A 23,266-nucleotide genomic window follows, 5' to 3' on the forward strand; every position below is an offset into this window, starting at 1 on the left:
GAAGGAGTAGCTAGATTAGCTTCACTGGCATTAGATCACAAAACAGCACACAGTTCAGGTCTTGTAAACACGGTTGCTGTTTAGATAAAAAAAAACCCAAAACAAAACGATAAAAAAAACCCAGCAACAAAGGCCAACAAAAACGAGCCGCAAGAAAACAAAGCATAATTATGTGTGATGAAGGACAAGAGGCAGTGCAGATGTGTTAACAATGGCTGCCCCAGGAAGGAGGAGGAGGAAAAGAAGGGGGCTGAGGTCAGCATACACTGAGATCTCCCCAAATAGCCGGGAGGGATGCCTCAGAATGCATATAAATATGGAGGGAAAAAAAGGGAAGCAGGAAGTTATGAGAAGTGAGAGAGCAAAGATTTAGAGGAGAAAAAAAAAACAATATATAAAACGGAAGAGAGAGAAAAAGACAGGGCAGGGTGAGAAAGAAAAGACAGAGAGACAGTTTCAGAGATTAGGGATTTAAGGACTGATAGGAGGAGGCTTTTGTGCAGTCACAGAGGAGTAAGGGAGAAGGAGGTTTTATGCTAAACTATGCAAATTACATAGTTCTATGACAAGAGCTACACGGGCTGGGAAAACACACAAGAGCACACCGATGTAGCTTGATTCTAAGAAATAGACATACACATACATACACAGTCACATAAATATGAAAACAGCAGAAATGGAAAATGTCACTTTAACCCTTGGCCACGGGAGAATAAGCAAAAACTTAATGAGAAAGTTAAAAGTAGATGATCACAGTGATTGTTGTTTGTATAACTACTTCTGTACTTTTGTTACCTGTATAGAGACACTGCTAAAAGATCCTCCTATGACTCCTGCGATTGCAAGCGGGCTGTCGTCCTGCAAAGCATATGATCCATCGGGACAGATGAACTCTGTGTCGTCCACCTTGGTGAGAGAGGCTCTTACGAACTCCAGAGCCTGGGCAACACAGAGACACAGATATTTTAGAACAAGTGTAATGGATCATGTAGGGTACAATATGGTCTATGTTTTCTATTAATTCTTAATCAGCCTTTGAAGTATTTTTGCTGTAATGAATGTGCTACATAAATAAAAGTTGAATACGTTGAGGTTATTTTTTAATGCAAAGTTTCTCTCTTCTCTAAGGACAATGAAAATCTATTGCTTCACACATGAGGTTGATTCATTTCAGTACAGGGTCCAAATTGTAAATTAACTCATACGAGACCAAGGCAGATTATACTGTATTTAAACTGCTGTGGGAAACAAGTTATAAATCCACAACCTGTTTAGAGAAACCAGATGTCAACAATTCAAGGTTTATGCAATCAGTCACAGAGCTCATTGCGTAAGATCACTAGATGCATCATACCTAAATAGCTCAGCAATAAGAAGATTTTTTTGAAGATAACAATCCTTGAGGGGAAAGTGCCATCCTTTCTTTTTATCTGGCTCATTTCCCCCATCGAAAATAGCTTCAATCTATCTTTCTCATCACGGATTTGCTGTTATCATTCAAGGCAATATCCTTTTTCCTTTGTGAATAAAATAGAATTTTGAGGTACATTTACTTCACCTGAATATTACCTTTTAATGAGAGCCTATAGTTTTACTCGATTTAAAATGGAAACGTTGCACATTTAACTTCTGAGGCCAAAAATTACTTAGATGAGCAACTTTTTAAAGACAAAATATAGCAAAAGTTCAAGTCGCCCAGGAGCACAAAACAACTAATTAGATTTTAACTGTGCTGTACCTAAAACGTTACATCAGCATTCACATGGATTATCCCGATATTTCACCAATATGCTTTTGTGGGGATTTGATTACTTTCAGTGCTGTCATGTGTTTACCTTTAATGTCCTTTAAACTGACTTTGACTTACATATGTAAGATATGATTATGATGCGACCTAATTTTGTGGTAGTGAGACTAAATTTTAGGTGTGTGGGAAAACTACCATATGGCAGAAAATTACATTTGTACACTGTCTAGATTCATCATCTGCCATTGATGCACAATGGCAATCTTCACCCACCTGTTCAAGTGCATAGGTATCTCTGGAGCAGGTATCAAGAATGTGGACCCCTAGGGAGACCCCTGGTAGCAAAGCTTTGTCCGAGTTGATTCTGTCTATGGCAAACAGCATGGCCTCCAGCCTCTGGATCCCTCTGTCCTCATTAACACGGCCACATTCCTCCATGCCAGCTCCTTTTTCATGCACTGGAAACAGGCCGCCGAGCACCAGGTCACCCTCGATGCGGATCTCCCGACGTGACTGGGGTGGGTCTGAGAGCAAAACGCCTTGACACATCATGACCAAAACAAGAAAGGGAATGCGGGCCACCATGTTGTGCTCAGAGAGGATTGTCAGAACGCAAGAACAGGCGTGACAGAGAGCGAGACAGAGGGAAGCGAAGGGCTAAGGGTTAAGGTTAGGGGTGAGGGGTTACAAGTGAAGTGGACAGTGCTCAGTGGGGTTGAGTCAGGCAGCGGCCGTGGATTCTTGGGTTGTTTTGTGGCCCATGAAACGGTCAGGGAGAACTGAACTGGACCACACATGGAGGGGCACACCATCTGGGCATCAGTTCTGCTTGCAGAAGAAGGGAGAAGAGAGGAGGAGAAAAGAGAGGAGGGAAGAAGAGTGGGATGTAAGTTTGTCAGTCCACATGCCACAGGGCAAATCTAAAAGCTGAAATACTTTTTGTGGTACAATGAAGTAGAAAGACAGCAAAGTAGACATTTTAGTGGAGTTTGGGGACACTGCTAACAAGGGCTCAGTCATTTCTGCTTTACAGGCAAAGCAAGGCCATGACTAACAGGGATATGGAATTGTTTGGAGATTTTACCCCACTCTTCTCCAACCTCCTCCTCCCTTACATCACCCGGTAAACTTTCTTATTGTAAGTGTGCACATGTGTGCGCGCCCGTATGTGTGTGTGTGTGGGGTGTCTGCCCCTGGTTGTATCAGGATAAGCCAGCTTAGATGGCTGGTTGATACACGAGCCAAGTCTTCTCATGCCACAGATCAGAAAAGCTTCTCTAATCTCATCTCTGTTCCAGCAATTCTCCGCTTGTCCATGAGTTTATACCCCTAAGTATATGTGTGCATGTGTGTGCGTGTGTGTGTTATCAGATTTATTGCTCCCCCTCTCCCTTGCATAATTACAGAGTGAGGGCTGAATGCATTTTACCATGAAAGAAGCTGTCTGACAACAATGAGGCCAACAACAGCTGATGCTACTTACTCAGCTTACGACTCAATTAAAGCTGTGTTTTGACTGTTTTCTTCACTAATGTGCTCCACCTCCATTTTTGTCAAAGCCGGCCTAAAATATATGAAATATATCAGCTAAATGTTAAAGACGGTACTCTACAGATTTTGCAGTTTACATGTTTGGACAGTACAACCCATGTGAGTATAAAGGTAAGAAATATACAAGAGCTTCTGTAGCTCTGGAGGGGTTTTGTCCTGTAAAAATACTTTAGCTTTAGCAGCATCCATGCATTGCAAGCTGAAGTGCAGAGCTGTGGGAATTTGCAAGGCAAATAATCTGTTGGGAGTCATTAAGGTTAGTGTACTGAGATCAGTATTTTAACAAGTAAAGAAACGGCACCTAGATATATTATGTGTACTATTACAATGCATCACTATGCCCTTTGCATTTAGAACAGGTATTGATAAGGTATCTTGTCATCTTAAATCTTAGTATGTAATAATGTATGCCAAGTGTGCTGTAATAGAGCAAATCAACTTCCCTACAGCTAGGCAATGTCTCTAGCTTTTTTAGGGATCATCAGAATATATGGAGTTAGGGAGCTGACAATTAAGGAACTGTTCGTTCCACAATAAAAAACACTGTTTGTAACTCATCATCAATTTTTGCTTACCAACCTCCCTCGGGTGTGTGGGAAAGCAATTTTTTTCCAGCAAATGTCCAAAACAACATATTTTATGTTTCAAGATCAAGTGAAAAAGCTCATACAGTAGCCATTGTGATAGGAAAAACGGCAGGTGGCACTGACTTGGTAGGTCAGCAAAACCTTTACCACAGTTTACAGTTAGTTAATAGTCAGTGTTGTTTCTTTTAACCACAACAAAACACATTAAGTTGCTGATGAATTGCTTTTGTTTCTAAATCTTTATGGCAGATGTTGTCACATGTCACCAGTACAAAATGATGTATGATATCAGAAGTATAGAGAACACTGAATTCTATCAACACTGAAAGGCCTTTACAATTATTGGATGGATTTCCCTAGTGCTAGTAGAAATTAACTAGTGCTTCTCCCTTTGAGGTTGACATTTTTGGAAAATGAATAGTCTGAACTAGTGGATTAATTGATATAAAATTTCACAATGTAATGTTCTTTTTTTATTTTTTCCAGAGGAAGCACTATGATACCTTTGATTAGTATTTAATCTACTTAACAAATGTTCATATGACAAACACTCAAAAGTAACTTGTTTAGTATGGTATAGAACTCCTAAACATCAGCATGCTGGTTTTAAAATAACAACACACAGCCATGCTGCTGGAGGAATCCAACAGGGTGGGAGGAGGTTGTGGGATGCTCTCACTCACTTGTTTTCATTTCATATGTCACTGCTATTCCACAAAACGAATGGCTGATTTCATGCCAACATGCAGTGCTCAAGGAAAAAGGGGACTGAACCTCACATCTGAACCAGTTCTCAAAGGATACAAAGAGCCTTTGTGTGTTCTGTTCTGTTCAGGGTTCTTTACTGACAGGTCACTGTCTGCTTAATTTAACTAGTCTTGTACTATGGCCTTCCACTTCTGAAACAGCTTAAGAAAAAGGCGCAGGTTATTCTACCTCTAAGATAATCCCCTTTGTGAGATGTTGCTGCAGAGGCACTGAATGATCTGTATGGAGCCATTGTCACACAGGAGATATTCTGACTTCTGTAACTTAAAATCTGTGCTACCAGAACTTTTTCTGCATTTCACCTGCATAACCAGAGGCAAAAACCTCGCCTTACTTTGGGAAATCCAACTACCTGTCAGTGCTCTTGCTTCATGCCTGCAAGCAGAAAGTGAAATGCTTGCAGCCGACTGTGAGGACAATGCCAAGGCCACATTAAAGCAGCATGGGCCCCAGGGCTACAATTTTTTCAAAGTTAGTGGAATGGTCAGTGACTATCTTAAATTCTTTGTGAATATCCATATTCCAGTGCTACTCGTTCTTACCCAACAACAGCATTTGATACGTGTGCAAATGTATGTGTGTGTGTGTGTGTGTATTTGGACAGAATTTACCACTAATTTTAAATCAAGAAACAAGAAACATTACCAAATATCCAGGTCTATCAAAACCTAGTGTAGCTATCAACATCTGTGCCTCTCTCCCAGATGAGTTGAGCAATTTTTATACTAATTTTAACGCTCACAACAAGCACCCCAGAGCCCACCCAATGGGGCTGGTCTACAGGTGACAGAAACAGATCTTAAAACTTCTCAAAGGATTAGGACTCAGATTTTCTTGCATTGCTGCTATCCTCCACACATTATTTATTATGTTATTTACCTACTGTTCCAGGTGATGCTATATCATTTCCTTGCACACTGCTTTAGTACACCTTGAAATCAAAAATACATAAATTACATTTCTGTTTATTGATTACAGATTTGCTTTCAATACAATTTTCTGGGAAGCAGTTCCTAGACTGTGAGAATAGGTAAACCATTCTCATCTACAATGCATGCCTTAGGGCTGCTTTCTGAGTCCCCTAGAGTACAGTCTGTTTACACAGAAATGTGTTGCCAAATATGACAACAACAGAATCATAAAATTTGCAGATGACGCCACAGAGATGAGACTAATAAGCAACAGTGGTGAGAGGCACTATAGAGAGCAAGTGGAAGACCTAACCATATAGCGTAAAGAGAAAAACCTCTCCCCAAATATCAATAAAACAAAAGAAATCATTTAGAAAGATCAAAGAAAATCATATTCTTATTTCCATCAGTTGGTCATCTCTTGTGGACAGTTTTAGATTTCTAGGTTTACACATCACAGACACCCTCACATTGTTGCTCCACATTAACTGCATTCAATAAGGCACAGCAGAGATTGTATTCCGAGGGTTTCAAGAATTGTGGCATGAGTATGTTGTGTACTTTTAATGGAGTGCCATCGGGAGTGTCTTGACAGGCTTATTCGTAGTGTGGTTTGGCAAACTGACAGCTTAGGATGGCTGCCTGAAAGAACCACAAAGTTAGTAGCAAGAATGGTTTGGTCTAACTTCATAATGATTAGACCAAACAAACAGACCCAAACCTTACCACCAGCAGTGCATTTTATGTTTTTGTACTATCTTGCCCATTGCCTGTGTCCTTTGTCTTAAGGCAGTCAGGCCATAAAAATGTGATTGTGTGACTAATTTGAATGAAAATAATGTTGACCTTGAACTTTCTAACAGATTGAAATGATACTGTTTCGCTATCTCGCAACGATGTTATTTAGTCGTCCCAGTATTCCAAGTATCATCTGTAAGATGAATAGTTTTTTGCTACTGCCAAATCTTTCGGCCAATCCTTAAACATCATGAACAAGAAACATGATTAATTCACAAACCAGTTTTATTTAGATGATCAAGCATACCCTGGGAGTGGGTATAGGTTTGTGTAGCGCCGTACGATCCAAGCATAGTCGCTCCACTGCGGCCTTCTTTTTGCATGGATAGCATGCATTCTACGGGCATCGTGTTTAGTAAGTCTTCAGCTGTCAGACTGTCATGGCAGCAAGAACAGCAAAGGATTACAGCGAAGGTGTTTACAAAATGACGCTAGCAAATTTAGGCTTTATTTAAATGATGGAGGTAGCTTCTGGGTCTGAAGTCTGCATTTTTTTCTAATATCCAGTCTTGGGGGATATTACAAATCTGTGCTAGTGTAAGCGCCTGTATATTTGAGGTCCGCTGGTTTATTGACTAATGCTGGTGCATTCTGATAGGTTCTAACAGTATAGGCACATGGGAACAAGGTCACTGCAAATGTTAGCTGCTCTATTTATTAAGACCTAGCATGTGTAAGTTAGCAATAATGCATGCAAGAGTAGGCTAATGAGACAAAACTTGTCCTGCTTTTAGGAGGCTGGTCTAGCGGCTTGTGTTTTATATCAGATATTTTTTTAACTTCATTTGAGAGGGGCTTGAATTTATATTTTGCATCAGAGCACTTTAATCTTCCCAAGACCCATGTGAAACAATACTACACATCAGTAAAAAGAAATTATGCTTACTTGGTTACTTACTTACTTACTAGCTAAATGCAAATTACTTTGAAGGGATAATCAATGTATGCTTTTTATGATGATTTATGGCTAAAACACCTAAAAAAATACTTAGAAAGTTATTTCAACAAACCTAGATCCTTGTGAAGAATCTTAAAAAGCATACATTGTCCCAGAACAAGCTGGCAGTTTATGATTGCATAATGCAAGTGTTGCAGAAGGTACGACCTCAAGAAGACTTCCCTGGAATTCTTCAATTGAACAAAAAGACCGATTTGTTCACTTAAAAATGTGTAAAGTGTTTAAAGTAACAGATAATTTGCTCATGGACACATAAAGGTATCAACAGGATACAGGTTACAGGATTCTTGATGTGTTGGTAGCACAATTTGGAAATACAAGACTGTCAAAAAAACCTTACATGCCTTAAATAAATTACACTCACCTGCCACTTTATTAGGTACACCTTATGAGGTGGTACGTGCTACTAGCAGGTTGGACCCCCTTTTGCATTCAGAACTGTCCTAAGTCTTTTTGGCATAGATTCAGCAAGGTGCTGGAAACATTTTTAGGTCCATATTGACCTGACCGCTTTATGAAGTTGCAGTATATTTGTCAGCCACACATCAGTGATGTGAATCGCCTGCTCTACAGCATCCAAAGGTGCTCTGTTGGTTTGAGATCTGGTGACCGTAGAGGCCCTTTGAGTATCTCACTGTCTTGTTTAGGAAACCAGTCTGAGATGGTCTGAGCTTTGTCACATGGGAGGTTGTCCTGCTGGAAACAGCCATTAGGATAACACTGTGGTCATAAAGGTCATAATGAACATTGGTTGGCAACGATCAAGTGGACTGTGTCATTTAAATCAAACTCAGTGGGTAGTAAAGGTCACAAAGCGTGTCAAGACAATATCCCCTGCACCATTACATTTGCAGGTGCAAATTATACCCTCATATTCCTGTTGTTAGCTAACAGAAGTGGCACCCGGTGTGGTCATCTGGTGCTGTTGGTTACCTAACAGGGCAGTCTGGCCATTGTTCTCTGACCTCTGGTACAACAAGGCATTTTTAACCTGAGAACTGCTGCTTAATGGATATTTTCTCTTCTTCTAATAATTCTTTGTAAAGCTTGGAGATGCTTGCATGGAAGAATCCCTAAATCACTAGTTTTTGAAGTACCAAGACCATGTCATGTTTAAAGTCACTAAAATTACCTTACTTCCCCATTTTAATACTTGGATTGAACTTCAGGAGGTCCTCATGATTTTAATGCACTGGGTTGCTGCCACTGATTAATAAGCTATTTATGGTAACAAGCAGTGGGACCGGTGTACCTAATGCAGTGGCCATGAGTGTAGAGCACTTGTTTATTTGTTCAACTTATACACTCACCAGGCTGTTGCTTTGCTGACTTGTCAAAGTGCCAGATTATATTGCTGATGTCTATTTAGTCCACAGCAATTGTTTTGAAGGTATAATTAAAAGATATATAAGATCTAATGTTTTTCCCCTTCAAATGCAGTGAAATTACCCATCAGTAAATTAATAAATGCAAGCAAACAAACAGAATTTTGTGTGCACACACACCTTGACCCCATCACCAGGATGTCTGATCTTAGCCAGAAATGTTGTCAACCCCAAGAAGCAATCCCGTTAGCCTCCCTCATTCTCTCTGTGTTGTTGAGTTTGCGTTTGGCTACTAAAAAGTCACTCACAAGGCTTGAGTAAGACATAGCTCACTTCTTTTGAATTCTGCCACTTGTGCCTCTCCTGCAATCCTCGGGAGAGATAAGACAGAAGCTGGAGGTTGACGTTGTGACTAGAAAAATCAATCTAGACCAAGGAGCAAGCTCATGGTAAAACTTCTCTTGATTCCTACTTTATCTGTGTGTGTTTATGTGTGCGTGTGTGTGCACGCGCACATGTGTAAGAGAAAGTGAAAGAGTAAGTCTCCCCTCTTTAGTGGGCAGGTAGGAGGATGAAAGCTTCTCTTAGATGCAGGCAGCTCAAATTTTTCTTCAGGCGGCTGCCATACCTTTACTACTCTGCTCTGTAATATCACACACATACAGACGAACGCACACACCCAGACAAACACCCGCCCACACACGTGCACACACACATGCACAAACACACACCTCTGCTTCTCTGAGGGGTTGACCTAAAAGCAGACTATTTCTATGTCTTAGCTTCCTTGTGCATCAACCAACAGAGATCTGAATGAGTGTGGTCAGGAAGCACGTAAAGGACACACAAAATCAGGTTATATGATACATAATAAATTCTTACTGTAGGCAAGGCAGGAGTACTAATACATAATTTGAACTGTAAAATTTATATCATTTATATGGGCATATATTATTTATATAACTGTGATGTTCCTGTCAAATTCTGACAGGAGATTACCTGACATGGATATTTAATTCCACGTAATTTCTATATTTTGGAGGGACATGGGGGATGACATTGATGGTGTCAATGAAAGATTTATATCAATTCTCAAAACCGTCACACATCCTTGATGTTTGTCTGTAGTGGAGAAAAAAAAAGATCCTCCTTGAATGATTTCCAGTATTCCCCTGAAAAAGCTGGAGTCCCTATAAATATAGCCTCCAAAAATTAAAGTTGATGATGATAATAATAATAATAATATCATTATTAGTAATTATATTATTGAGTCTAAAAAAAAGAGAACACTGTCATGAGATTAGTTTTGAGTACAACACTGCAAGAAGGCTGCAGATCTGGCTGTGTTTGTTTTGAGGGTGTCTTGGTGTAAACGCATGCTTATGGATGTGTGTTGTTGAGTTTAAAATTGTATATTTATGGAGCTAGAACTCTAAGAGTTCCTCCAATGCACTCCTTTGAAACCATGCTTTGTTATAATTGGCAGCTCTTGAGGTCAACTTCCCAGAAATGTGTCAAACAATATCTCCCAGCACTTTTACACTATCTCATGGTGTCCGCTGAAATTGAATGTTTGCTTCATTATAACCTCTTGGAAAGTTCCCAAACCCAGCTTCCTTTCTCAAGAGCAACTGTGCAAGTGGAACACACACTGTGTAACAGAAAATCTTTTTGTCCCCTTTTCCATTACTGAAAATGTTTCCAAGGAGGTTAAAGTACAGGACAATAAGCCTTGGGTTTTTCATGCAGAGCAGTGACAGAGGCTGTATTAAAAATACTTATTTAAAACGCTGAGTAGTTTTGACCCCAGCTTGTTTTTTTGGTGTGGCAGGAAAACAAACTGGTACTAATCTTTATAGAGAATGAACTAACTCTCACTACTGCTACATCACAAAACACACCCTTTGCCACATTAGTGGTTAACAGCTTTTTTCCTTTCTTTCTTCTGTACTGCATGGTGCCATTCTTTGGGAATGTAACATTTCTCCAAAGACATACTTTGACATTTGAGGATTGATTGTAAAGTAAAAGTGAAATCCAATCAGTTGCATTGTACATCCAGTGTGCCCTTCGCCTGGATGGAATGTCATGAAATTGGCACATCGAAATGTGACGAAGACTGTTGATTAAATTTTTGTTTCTGAATGATTAAACCCCTAATTAGGCCCATGAAAGTGCACATCAAAATGCTGTCTATCCCATCTGCTCCATATTTAAGCATGACCAAACAAAACAAACAAACAAAAGTATCATTTGACACCAAACTAAGTCCAAGGTAACAAACTTACCAAACTACTACCAACACACATTTTACTTGTTTATTCTTGAGAAATAAGATGCACCCGCACAAAATTTAAAGCAAACATTTTTTTGGTTTGTTGTGGTTTGTTGCTATGTGCACTATGTGCTGCTATGTGCTGTGACTTTAAGCAAGGGAGAATCTGCCCAAACAAACAAACAAACAAACAAAAATAAACAGGATGTCTGCTTCCTGTAAAACCACGACCTCTTTTTTACAGTTAATTCACAGACTGACATGCAGACATCTACCTTTGCATTAGATAGGCACACACAGCTATTAACTGCCTTACCTGAATTGAAAAGGATGGGAGAAGACACCAGCTGGCACATAGCAACATCATCAAAGAGCCCTATTAGAGAGATATGGGGGGGATACTTGAGGTGAGTAAAGAACAGGCAGAAAATAACAGCACTGTTGACTAAAAAGAGAGAGCAGGAAGACTACTGACCCTTCTCCTTGGGAGCTATGATGCAGAGTAACATCTGACAGACAACCCTATTTCACCTCTGACCCTGCTCAAGTCAAACCACACTCCTCTTTTGCTTCTCATGTTACATCCTCTGGTTGCTCCAAAGCAGCTTCCCTGCATCCCTTCCTCCACCCCCCTCCTTTGCTGGTACTCCACTCTTCCTATTTATTTCCACCTCCCTTACACCCACCACAGCCCTCACTCTCTCCCTAACAGGCAGGGCTGCTGTGGATGACACGTATCCAGCTGAGAGCAGCCATGCAGGGTCGATGGACCATGGTACGCTGAGAGGAGAGATAGCCCCACAACCTGTGTGTTTCCACTGACTGTGTGTGTGTGTGTGTGTATGTGCCTGTTTATCTGACTATTACAGATCTGACAGAACTGAAAGCTGCTCCAATGACATGAATCTCACAGTATGAGAAGACACTGTATGTATGTGTGTGTGTGTGTGTGTGTGTGTGTGTGTGTGTGTGTGTGAGGTCTTTCTTTCTTTCCTTTTTAAGAGAAAGAGAATGGATGTAGCATCAGAAGCTTTGCTGCTGTGTGCTGAACAACAGACCCCTTTAAAGACGGTGCACACTGTCAGAGCTTTATCAGTTAATTCATCAGTGGCTTTGTGTGTTTCAGCCTCCTTCCATCTCTTTCTCCTTTCTCATTCTTATCTTTTAAGGCCAAGTAAGAACAGTGGTACTTACAACTGTTAAGTGAATGTGAATTCAAGGTATATGAATTGTTAAAGACGGAGTGCGGTGTAGCCTTTTCAAATTGTGTGAAAAGTGTACTTTTTATTTTCCCACTCACAAAACAATGACCTGCGTGTGTGTGTGTGTGCGCGCGCATGCGTGCGTGCGTGTACATATGAGTGTAGAACTGGTGTCCTAGACTTCTGACAGTGTAACGGGTGCAATGGGCTGTGACCATTAATTATTTACAAAGTGCGTTTTAGGCAGGAAAGGCTGATGATCCATAAATAGGACAGAAACATCTCACAAAATACAACAACCAAACAACGAGCAAGACATGATGCACAACCCTCCAACCCTTTAGTATTAGCGCATAAATCTACATGTTTTTTTTAAAAAAAAAAAAGTCTTATAAATAAGTTCTTAAAAATTTTTACTTGCATTTTATAGCTCTGCTTATTATGCCATCTTTTATTACCATTTACCAGTTAAAATCAATAATCAGGTACTGAACTCGGCCTTTCCTGTATTGATCAATCGGTATATTTCTGACCTCCATTAGGGTCCAAGGTTAAAGGTGGTATCATGTTAGACATGACATAGAAATGGACCTTAGAGAATTGCAAATATTAACCACACACCCTCTGAACTCTGGTTTCTCATAATAGAATGATCCTCCTTCTGTTACATACTTGAAAGTAAATTTGAAATGAAAATAGGTTTAACCCGTATAGAGCACGTTTAGAGCTACACAGGCTAGACTCTGCTCTCATGTGCAGTGGGTACTCCAAAAGGATCCTCTACTAAAAGAGCTTTTAACCTTCGAGCACCACAAAAAGTCTGCAGTGGGAGTACTTAGCGCTCTGTTTTTTGTAAGTTGCGGTACAGCGAGACCTCCAAAATGGTTTGAACTTAACCATGAAAATGCATTAAGTGACAGAAATTGTATTAATAGTTTTAATTTCATTTCAACTCCGCTTCGTTCGAGTCTCGTGTCAAGTTACAATGTTAAACAAGGTGTTCAAACATATAAAATATGCACATTTGTCTCTGTTTTTCCTCTGTTTTATCACCGTAACTCCAACATGTTTGAGTTGTTGACAGCTGATGGCAAAGAAAGAGCAACGTCACCCAACATCTGAGAAACTTTTACATTTAATTGACAAAAATAACACAAAAACAATTTAGAAATTATTCTACATTGTGTTGAAAATCGATTAATATTTTATCCTTTCCCACTAAGTTTCAGTCAGATGTCTCTGCATGTGTGCATTCCCTGGGTTTTGTGATCTCCAGCACGTCTGACTGCATGATTTAAACATTAAAGAATGTCTGTTCAACCTAAAAACAGAAAAGGGTGGCGAAATGTGTGAAAGCATCCATCAGACCTGCAGTTTATCACTATAGAAGGCAGTGGACCTGTCAGAAGTAGAATTACTCCTCAGTGGATTGCATCTATCAACTTAACTGTCATGTAATGACCCTGTGAGACATCATGACGCATCAGTCTAACTCACCATGGCACAGATCTTGTGGTACCCTACTTAATTCATGTTCACACAGCTTGCAACTCTGTCCTCAGCATGGTCGATACATGAGGTGCACAGAGCTTTAATAGACAGGTAGAGAGTAATGGAGTGTTGACCACAGTATAAGCTATCTGAGGCTGTTAGAAGAGTACATTTAATTGAGTTGGACAGAGACAAAAGCCTTTCAGATAGGACCAAATGTTGGTTGGCTTTGCTTGATTTCGGTTAGGTGGTTATGTGCAAAAACCAATTACATTCCTCACTAATTATTAGAATTTAAATTATGTACTAAGTTTATGATTTGCCCTCCCACATTAGCCCTGGAATCCTCATCACTGTAATTGTAAAATTCATTGTTCCCACATCAGCACAAAAAGTTCAGTCGACTGAATTTAAACAGGAAGTCTTTATTTAACTATATTAAAAAGCTCAGTTTCGTCTTTCTGACTTGTGAATATTATAATAATGTTTATGTTTTAAAGCAAGGGAGGATTTTATTTTTACTTTTTTACTATGAGTGACTATCAATATCAAACAAGACAAAAAAACCCCCCAAAACAAATGCATACCCACTAAAAGCGTATATGCACAAATGTATATAAATAAGACCTGAAGTGAGAATTTTTAAGTACTTAGTGCAACATTAAGTTTATTGGGTCATATGTGAGAAATTATAAAAGCTATAAAACAAGCTGACTTTTAGGCAACAACCATAAAGCATACGCACACAGACCACTTTAGGTACACCTTGCTCCTTGTGGTCTTGGATCCCCTTTGGCTTGCAAAACAGCCTTAATTTGGTGCTGGAAACATTCCTCTGAGATTTTCATCCAGCAGAGATCAAGACTCATCATATCAGGCAACATTTTTTATTTAATTTTGGTGCGCCCATGCAAATTAAAGCCTCAGTTCTTAGCTGACAGGAGCGGTATCCGGTGAAGTCTTCTGCTGCTGTAGCTCATCTGCTTTAAGGATCGATACGTTGTGTGGTCAGAGAGGCATTTCTGTGTAGCTTGGTTTCAGTTAGAAGTTATATGAGTTGCTGTTGCTGTCCTATCAGCTCAGCACAGTCTGGCCATTCTCCTCTGACCTCTAGCATCAACAAGGCATTTTCATCACGAGAACTGCTGCTCACTGGATAGTTTTTCTTTTCTTTGTAAAACCTAGAGATGGTTATGTGGGAAAATCCCAGTAGATCAGCATTTTCTGAAATACTCCGATCTGGCACCAACAACCATGCCTCATTCAACTCACTTAACTCACTTTTCTTTCCCATGCTGACGCTTGGTTTGAACTTCACTATGTCATCTTGACTAAGCCCACATGCCTAAATGCTTTGCATTGCTGCCATGTTATTGCCTGATTGGATATTGTGTCTGCATTCACGAGTGGCTGAAGAGGTGTACCTAATGAAGTGGCTGCCACTGTTGTAATACTTGTTTTCAGTCGTTGTGCTTTGCAGAAGACATTTATCTAATACATTTAAAATTAAATCTAAATTCACAATTGTCCAAAGGACATTTTCAACTTATGGCACTATGCTGTACCTACTATTATTTATTGATAACTTCACAATGACATTCACAGCTCTCATGCAGTTCCCAGGTGTGTGCCAGATGCCCGCACAGCAGTGAGCAAGGAAACGCTGAGTGGTCGGATAGAGAGAGTTTGACTTGAGCAATATGGGTGAATACTGTATGAACAATGTAGTTACTATACCTGATGCAACAGGGGAGGAAAGGTTACTATGGCTGTAATGTGACCAAGACCTGAGACGCTTTACAGTACTGGACAATTCTGTGTGTGACAGGAAGTTTTGCCTGGTTATGACATAAAAAATGAAAGCAGAACCACTTGGTATTTCACGCAGTAGTCATTTACCTATCCCAGTTTATAAAACACTGCTGACCAGTGACATGAGATAAAGAAGAAAACTGACACTGTGTGTGCTCCTCACAGGTTTAGTTAAAACAGGGATAAAGCCGTTAGCTGAATGCCCTCCATTTTAAATCACATATTCACAGACAGAAGTAATAAAAAACTCAGTTGCATGCCACTATCACACTACCAAAGGGAATATAAAACACTAACATTAACATACATAATGACTTGTACTGCTGTTTTTCCATTTTCAAATTGCCCATTCCAAACACTAACCCAGTTCTGGATCTTCATCTTGTTATTACGCTGTGTATTATCAGCTATCAGTTAAAACAACCTTTAATTGGCATCAGATGAAAAAGGTTGTAATCCAGCAATAAAACATCTGGAAATGTCACGACATCTGCACCATGTAACTTTTGTTTTGTATCGATAGCCGCTATTGCATGACCAGGAAGCCACCCCTCACTATGCATTTCACACATTCTCTCACACACACAGTTTCCCTGCTCAAGATCATAATTTATTAACAAGTCTGATCTCTCTCTGAGACACACCATCACAGCTGTACATCCCACTGCCCTTTCGCTCACTGCCTCATCCCCTGCGCGTATGTATGCATGTGTGCATGTAGTGAAAAAGGGATGTCAGTGCACGCAGTGTATACACGTGGATGCTGGTAAGTGTGTGCGCAGCTCAGTGTATGCTGTGACTGTAGTTAATGATGAGTGGTGAGCTGTGGGAAGCAGGAGTGATTTCCAAACACTTCCCTGTTTCCTCACTGGAGCATAACAGTGAAAGGATCATGTTGAGCACAGCAACAGTGTTTCTATAAAGAAAAAAATGATAAAACTGGAAAGACCTTCAAAGAAAGAACTTCAGGAGGCCTCCGAGAATGGATGAGGGACCTATTTTTTGTGTTAATGACTACTCCCTACATGGAATCACTAAAAACAGCAATTATCCTCAAAATGAAACCATTTAACAAAAAAACAAAAACAAAACCCCAAAATGATACATGCTAGAAAACCAGAATCTTTATACAAATATGCCAGTGTAACTTTTTCTCTATGATGCCTTCTCCTGCTTTCTAGGATTCCTTAATTTAGGTCACTGTTATAAGCATTATGTCCCATCACTTTTATTGGTCAATAACCGTCTTACAGACAAAAAATATGCCAAATAAATATTTTGTAAAATTTCGACATGCTGGCTTTTGGAAGTCAGTGTAGGAGTGATATTCAAATTATCAGTCCTTGGTACAGCCAAACTCCTAAATATCATGTTTAAACAACAACAACAAGACAATCAAGTAGGTGAAGCCAGACGTCGATGTGGCAAGTTGGCAATGTGCAGATTTAAAAGTGGGGAAACTAGAGATCTATTCATTTGGAACAAACTTCCATGTGTGTTTTTGTTTGTTTGTTTCTGTGATGAAGCTGCCATGAAAGTGATAGTGCTGTCTTATTATGATGGTATAGTACATAAAGCTGAATGCAAATATGGCTTCATGGAATGATACCTACTTTAACAAAATATCGGGCTGATGGTGAGCAGCAAATTATTGCATTTAATTACTTCAATAGACACTCGCTTATTCTTTTAATGCGTGGTGATGCCACTGGTTGGTCATAAATTCATCCCATAGGGACAAATAGCCATTCATACTTATAGCAACTTAGAGGCAGCTGTTAACCTACATGTCCATGCAGGATAACACACATGGAGCAGACTGACAAGCAGAAGCAGAACATAGTTCATGTCCATATTTGTTCATCAAAGTGGTTCATTTGTTTTTTGCATGAAACAAGTCACTGTCATTTTTAACCTACCTGTCTGCTTACTGTGTTAGACTCGTCTTGGCTTTACACTGAGATTAGATTCCATGTTTTCATCCCCTCATCTTCAGTGTTGATGAACACAAGAAACCAGAAAGAGAAAGAACAGAACAAAAGAGGAAAAGTCATGATTTCACATCAGTATAACAATTGTGAAAATACAATCTCGTGTGATGTTAATTTCATTTATGCCTTGTAGGTATGAGACTGCCTATAAAGACTTCGAGTCAGGAAGAAAATGAATTCAGCACCAAGGACAGCGGCATAAAAAAGCACTCTGCTGTCCTCAGAAACACCTGAGCGTCAAAAGTATGGAGACACTGTTGACCAGTTTAAATGAATATTACTGTAAAGCAGGAGCAAAAGCTGGTAATTGACTGTCAGTGGCAGCTTTTTCTATGCTTGAGTTTTAGTGACGTATGCTTCATCAAACATTTTAACAGGAAAATATCCTTCTAAAAAATGTAGCATACAAATGATATTTTTAACATATGCACAAACGATTAAATAAAGAAATTATTTAAAATTATTTATATTCCAGTTAGTCACACTTAATCCTCTTCACTGGAGCGCCACACATCTCAGCAAAATTTCAAATGATAATTATATAATGTGATTGTTTCAAATAGTTCTAAATCATGCAAAAATATTTGTATATTTTCATCCTTGTCTATTAAATTTTGCTCAGTTTTGATAGTTCTTTAAATGTTCTCATCCTTTTATATTCAGTAAAATTATGTTCCATTTTTAACTGGCTAGGACATTAGTCACATAGATAAATAAAGAAATAAATAACACTACATGGAATATCCATATTGCTTTCTAAAATTTTAATTGAATATAACAAAAATATAGATAATGTCTTAAAAACACTCTTGGAGCAAAATTCCCCTTTTCCTCTCTCCTTTTTTTCTCAGCAGTTAATGTACATCCTACTATTGGTAACATATAGTCACCAACTTATGATTAAACACACCTCCGTCTCAGCTGTCATGCACAATCCTGTCAAGCTGTTGAGCAGGTGCATTTCAGGATGTTAGAGCTCCCCACAGCACATATGGCTATAGCTGCAGAAAAGAGGTCATGATAAAGGTGACGTTCTAAAAATTTCTATGAGTACTTTGTTATATTTCTAATACACAAGTCGCTTTTGGATTTAACTGCTATTAACTGCCACTGTGCCCCATGAATAATAAAACTTTTTAAATGTCCTATAAAAGCTTAAAGAACTGACTACAACATAAATTCTCACCATAATCTCTCATTTATGGCTCTAGAAAAGGGACTTTGGCTAATACGTCTGATTTATAAGAAAAATATATAAACTAATAAAGTCATTTTGTCATCGCATCACTGAAAACATCATCCCATAATATGTAGTGTTCAGCGTTTCTTCTAAAGTCAGAATCTATGATACAACACAAGCATGCACATACACACACTTTGCACTGCTCTACAGCAGCTATTGATGAGGTTCTGTAGTACATCCAGTTCAGTTAGGTGTAGTGTGTGGAATGTACATGACCATTTCGACATATATAGTACATACAAACAAATCGAAATCACAATCAGAAGGTTGTAAGCACATTTGATAACAAAATACATCCATTCAGCAGGAGAAATTTTCAGCTGCCTTACCCACAGATTAACATCTCCTGACACTGAAGAACGCACATAAATACATTTACACATAAGCATGTAAACACAAGTTAAAGTCTTAACATGTCACTACATCCCCACCTATAGTTGTCATCCTTGCACGCACATGCAGAGAGTTAATGATGTGCAAACTCTCTGTACAATTGTTAAATTAAACTTAGTTATGCAACAAGTTTCACAAAGAATTTACACTGATGTTGCTTTATATCAATAAGGACATCCCAGCCTAGTTAATCAAACATTACATTTTTACAATATACATAAAAACCATAATCATAGAAACATGAATATTTTATATTCATATATATTATTCTGAAAAAGCATGTAGCTGTCATTTTACACAAGCAATGATAACATGTTCACATTGAGCAAATACACTCTTATCTAACTGAGCAACATAGTTAATTTAAAAATTCTCATTGCTTATTATTTAGTAACCTAATCATTTTGATATCGCATTCCTAATAGAGCTAAAAAAAAAAACACAGTATATGATTATCACAGATGGACATTTTATCATGGTTTGGTAAAATTATATATCACCTAGTAGTTCCCAATTCAATACAGTAACTCCAGTATAACAGAAACATTATTTTATCCTTATCTGCTGCATATCATTCTAGTAAAATATGACAATTTTGGTTAAAATTGATTAAGAATAATCAAAAGTCTTTCACTGACTATTCAACACATTGATGCATGTTTCAGCATGGGTCGTGTGGGGCAGGAATGATATCTGTTCTGAAGTGTGTCCAAAATGCACACCAGTAAGAATTAAACACAAAAATACACACACCTAAAATGCATTGTTTTTGTTTTTATGTTTGTTTTTAAAAGACAGCACATTATAGACCCTTAATATATTAAAGCTAATTACAACCTCTCTCTCGGGGCTTATAAAAATGCACCTGCTCTACATGAATTCCGACACGGGCCATGATTTTTCACTGTTTATAAAACTGTAATTTGCAGTTGTTTTTCTAGTAGAGTGCAGAAGATTTTTTTTTTTTTTAAAGGCCAGTAATAACATGTGGGTTTGGCTATATGAATCAATATGTTTATCCAGTTATCCTCTAAGTTCTGTTACCCCTCTACGCTTGTTAGTGAGAAATATAACATTGCTAGTTAAAGCCAGTATAGCTCATAGACAGCAACTAATGTGGACATTCCCATTTTGCTTGTTCTACCTTCAGTGCAGGTCCACTTGCCTTTCCTCTAGCGCAAGGTGTGAAGTGGATCCTTAGATGCAAACGGAAAGTAACATTGATAAACAATAACCAGATCCAGATATCGGATCCACCTGTATGCCTCTTTTCAAAGACTACCCGCCCACCCTTCCCCGGGAAGCCTAAAGCCAAGGGACATGCCTCAGTGCGGTTTGTCTGAACCCAAATAACTTCTCCGCGCGGAGTGAAATACGCAACTGCAGATAGTCTTTGTTTCACCTTCTGTATCTTTATCGTGCATCTGCTGCAGAGATTAGCAACCATTTTCCCCCCGCTGACACAACCCAGAATTACTGAACGTGACTGAAAGGAAACAACAAGCACGTTTATGCAGTACAACTGGCTTTTTAAATCCTGCGCAAAGTTCAAAGCAAATTGTTCCCTACAGTAGGATTGGCTGACGCGCGCTTGAACGCTCCCGGACTGTCAATTCTTTCACTGCACTCTGACAACCACTGCCTACCAGTCAGGAATGTGTGAGATTTGACCTACCTTGACGGCTTCGATCCTTGAAAGGTTGCGCACAAATCTCAAGCTGCTGGAAGTTTGACTTAGTCTACTCCTGATCCCTCGGAGGAGTCGCACTGAGAGAGAGGATGGGCGCCACTGCTCTGCGCGCCAGCTCCGTGGCTGTGTGTGTGTGTGTGTGCCCGTGAGCGCGCGTGCACGAGTGAGGAGAGAGTAAGTGAGAGAGAGAGCGAGAGAGCGAGAGAGAAACAACAGACGAGCAGAGCTGAAGCCCCTTGCCAAAGGATGCTTCAGTCTCCTAGCAACAACAATCGATCTGGCAAGGAGACATTTTTATTGGATAAAAAGAAAACTTAGCCACTCACCCCCCCCCCCCCCCCCCCCTTAGCACATGTTTACCACTCAGAACAACAACTCCAGCTTCAGTGAGTGAAGATAGAGAGTGAGAGAGTGAGAAGAGAGGTGTGTGTATATGTGTGTGCTGCTCCAAAATAGATGTTTTATGTGTATAAAGGTGCAGAGTGACACAGAATTTGTTCGCATTCATCTGTCCTTGTAGCCCGGCTCAAAACACATAAGCAGTGGTGTATATATAAAAATCCTTACCCCTTTTTTAAATTTTATGGAGGCTCTATTATGTTTAAAACACATTATTACAGTCAATTTTGTCAGCATGAAGAACAGCACTAAACATGCAGCCCATGCTTCAGCTAGCTCAGGCATATTAGAAGAGAAGGGCATCCAACCCCGGAGATGTGACTAGAAGTTTACATCATGCGTCACACTAACAGGATGCATGATATTTTTCACAAGTTAGGTGTCAGTCTCTCTTACCTGTGTATTTCCCATCAGGAGAACAACAGAAGGTGGCATTCAGTAGTGTGTGCGTAGGTATAGGTGTGTGTTTATGTGTACACAGGTACGCATCTGAGTATCTGTACTAGTACGATTATGCATATGGAGTCATTAGAATGCAAATATGCAAGTGCGCAGCCCCTATTGAACAGAACATACTCTTCACGCATGATTGAGTAACACAGCGTCCTCTTTCTCTACTCAACACCAATACACACAGAAATACGTAGTACAATGCACACAGACACACACTCGAACACAAGCACTCATTCGACTAAATCTTGATTTTGTATTGTAAAGTTAGTCAAGTGCATAGAGATAGCCTGTCTGAGGGCTTGCTCAGAGCTGTTTGTGATTGCAGCTAAAGGCCACAGCATGTTGTTTTGCCTGTTTTATATGGAGATTTATGACATGAAAGTTTCTAACTAGCTTGGCCGTTTTTCCATACATGCAATGCATGATGCTACCTGGCATCAGAAAACTGTGAGATTAAGCTTTGGTTGAGAAGAGATTTCTTAGTTAACTGAAGAAGAAAGGGTAAGAGCATCCACTTCACACCTCTGTGAAACACACATGCATGGGAAAGAGGTGGGAAATGCACACACTCTCACTTGTGCCCAGTGTCAGTCACAGCTTTCTCGGACTTCCATTCCTCATCCCTGTCGTTCCAGCTCGGAGATGCTGGCTACTCTAATAAAGGCCTCATTGTCTGGATGGCATGCATATATGCAAAAAGCCTAGAAAGCCAGCTTTGTCCCATAAGGGTCACTCAGCTTGAGAGCTTTGTGCCAGGCCTTTCCCCACAGACAGCAGAGTCAAAAAGAAAGAAAGAATGAAAAAAGAAAGAAAAAAGAAAGAAAGAAATAGAGAGAGGAAGAGAGCAACACAGAGAGAGAGAGAAAGAGAGAGAGAGAGAGAGAGAGAGAGAGAGAGAGAGAGAGAGAGAGAGAGAGAAATGAATGAGATAGATGGCAAATGTGGACATCCTGAACGTCACTGTATGAAACTACCTCATACTGTTATGTGTATTTGTAGAGGAATTTAACATTTTGCCTTATCATGGTGAATTGCTCCAGCTCATGCAGCAGGAAATGGCTCTGCTGGGATTATGTTTCCTTCTTCTTTGATTCCCCACAGATTGTTTGTGTCCATGCGCTAATAGAATTAACCATGCTTCATTTCCCATGGTCTTCTGTCCTTTCTTGGCCTCGTGATGGATGGAGCTTCACACAGAGGAGCGAGTGTGCTTAGAAGTGTGCCCAGTGTTGGTCAGACAACCGGTCTAGTTATAACCACAAGCGTCCATTTGCTTTGGTCAGTGTGGTCACTTGTGATGTTGCCAAGTGGACAAAAGAACTCATAGAAACATAAAGCTTGAGGCGATTAGGGAAATTTCTGTCTGACATAAAAGAAGTATATTTTTTAAATTGAGTCTTATGGTTAGTGTTGTTAAGTGCTGTTGTTTATTCAGATGTGTCGCTGCAAACCTAAGCATGTTGCCATGTTCTTTGTAGAGAGAAGAGGCTTCAAACAAGGCTAACTGTACAAATACTGACTGTATCATTTAACATGCTGCGATGTCCACTCTCGGGAAGATAGGCAGCTGTCTAAAATGTTTTCTGCTTGAAAAACATGAATAATTGTGAGTAATTATAAATGAACAATATAATAATAAGAAAAAGTAAATAATCTCTGTTAATGTAGAGTG

The 23,266-nt window shown here is 39.5% G+C and overlaps 1 protein-coding gene across 3 annotated transcripts in view; it reads right to left on the reverse strand.

Annotated features, from left to right (window-relative positions):
- Positions 1 to 20,896, reverse strand: part of grm3 (glutamate receptor, metabotropic 3) — a 42,400-nt gene extending 21,504 nt beyond the window's left edge. Inside the window, exons 1-5 of one of the 3 annotated variants that reach the window (XM_026176092.1) lie at positions 20,728 to 20,896; positions 17,345 to 17,415; positions 11,237 to 11,296; positions 2,021 to 2,572; positions 796 to 939 (exon numbers count right to left, since the gene is read on the reverse strand). In XM_026176092.1, the coding sequence (XP_026031877.1) occupies positions 796 to 939; positions 2,021 to 2,332 (456 nt within the window). In that variant the 5' untranslated portion in view covers positions 2,333 to 2,572; positions 11,237 to 11,296; positions 17,345 to 17,415; positions 20,728 to 20,896. Of the gene's footprint in view, positions 1 to 795; positions 940 to 2,020; positions 2,573 to 11,236; positions 11,297 to 17,344; positions 17,416 to 20,196; positions 20,299 to 20,727 lie in introns of those variants that run through there. The other 2 variants (XM_026176093.1, XM_026176095.1) reach the window with 2 other exon arrangements.
- Between the last annotated feature and the right edge of the window lie 2,370 nt (positions 20,897 to 23,266).

Source organism: Astatotilapia calliptera, chromosome 7, assembly GCF_900246225.1.
Source record: "Astatotilapia calliptera chromosome 7, fAstCal1.2, whole genome shotgun sequence".
In the NCBI taxonomy this organism is placed as follows: domain Eukaryota; kingdom Metazoa; phylum Chordata; class Actinopteri; order Cichliformes; family Cichlidae; genus Astatotilapia; species Astatotilapia calliptera.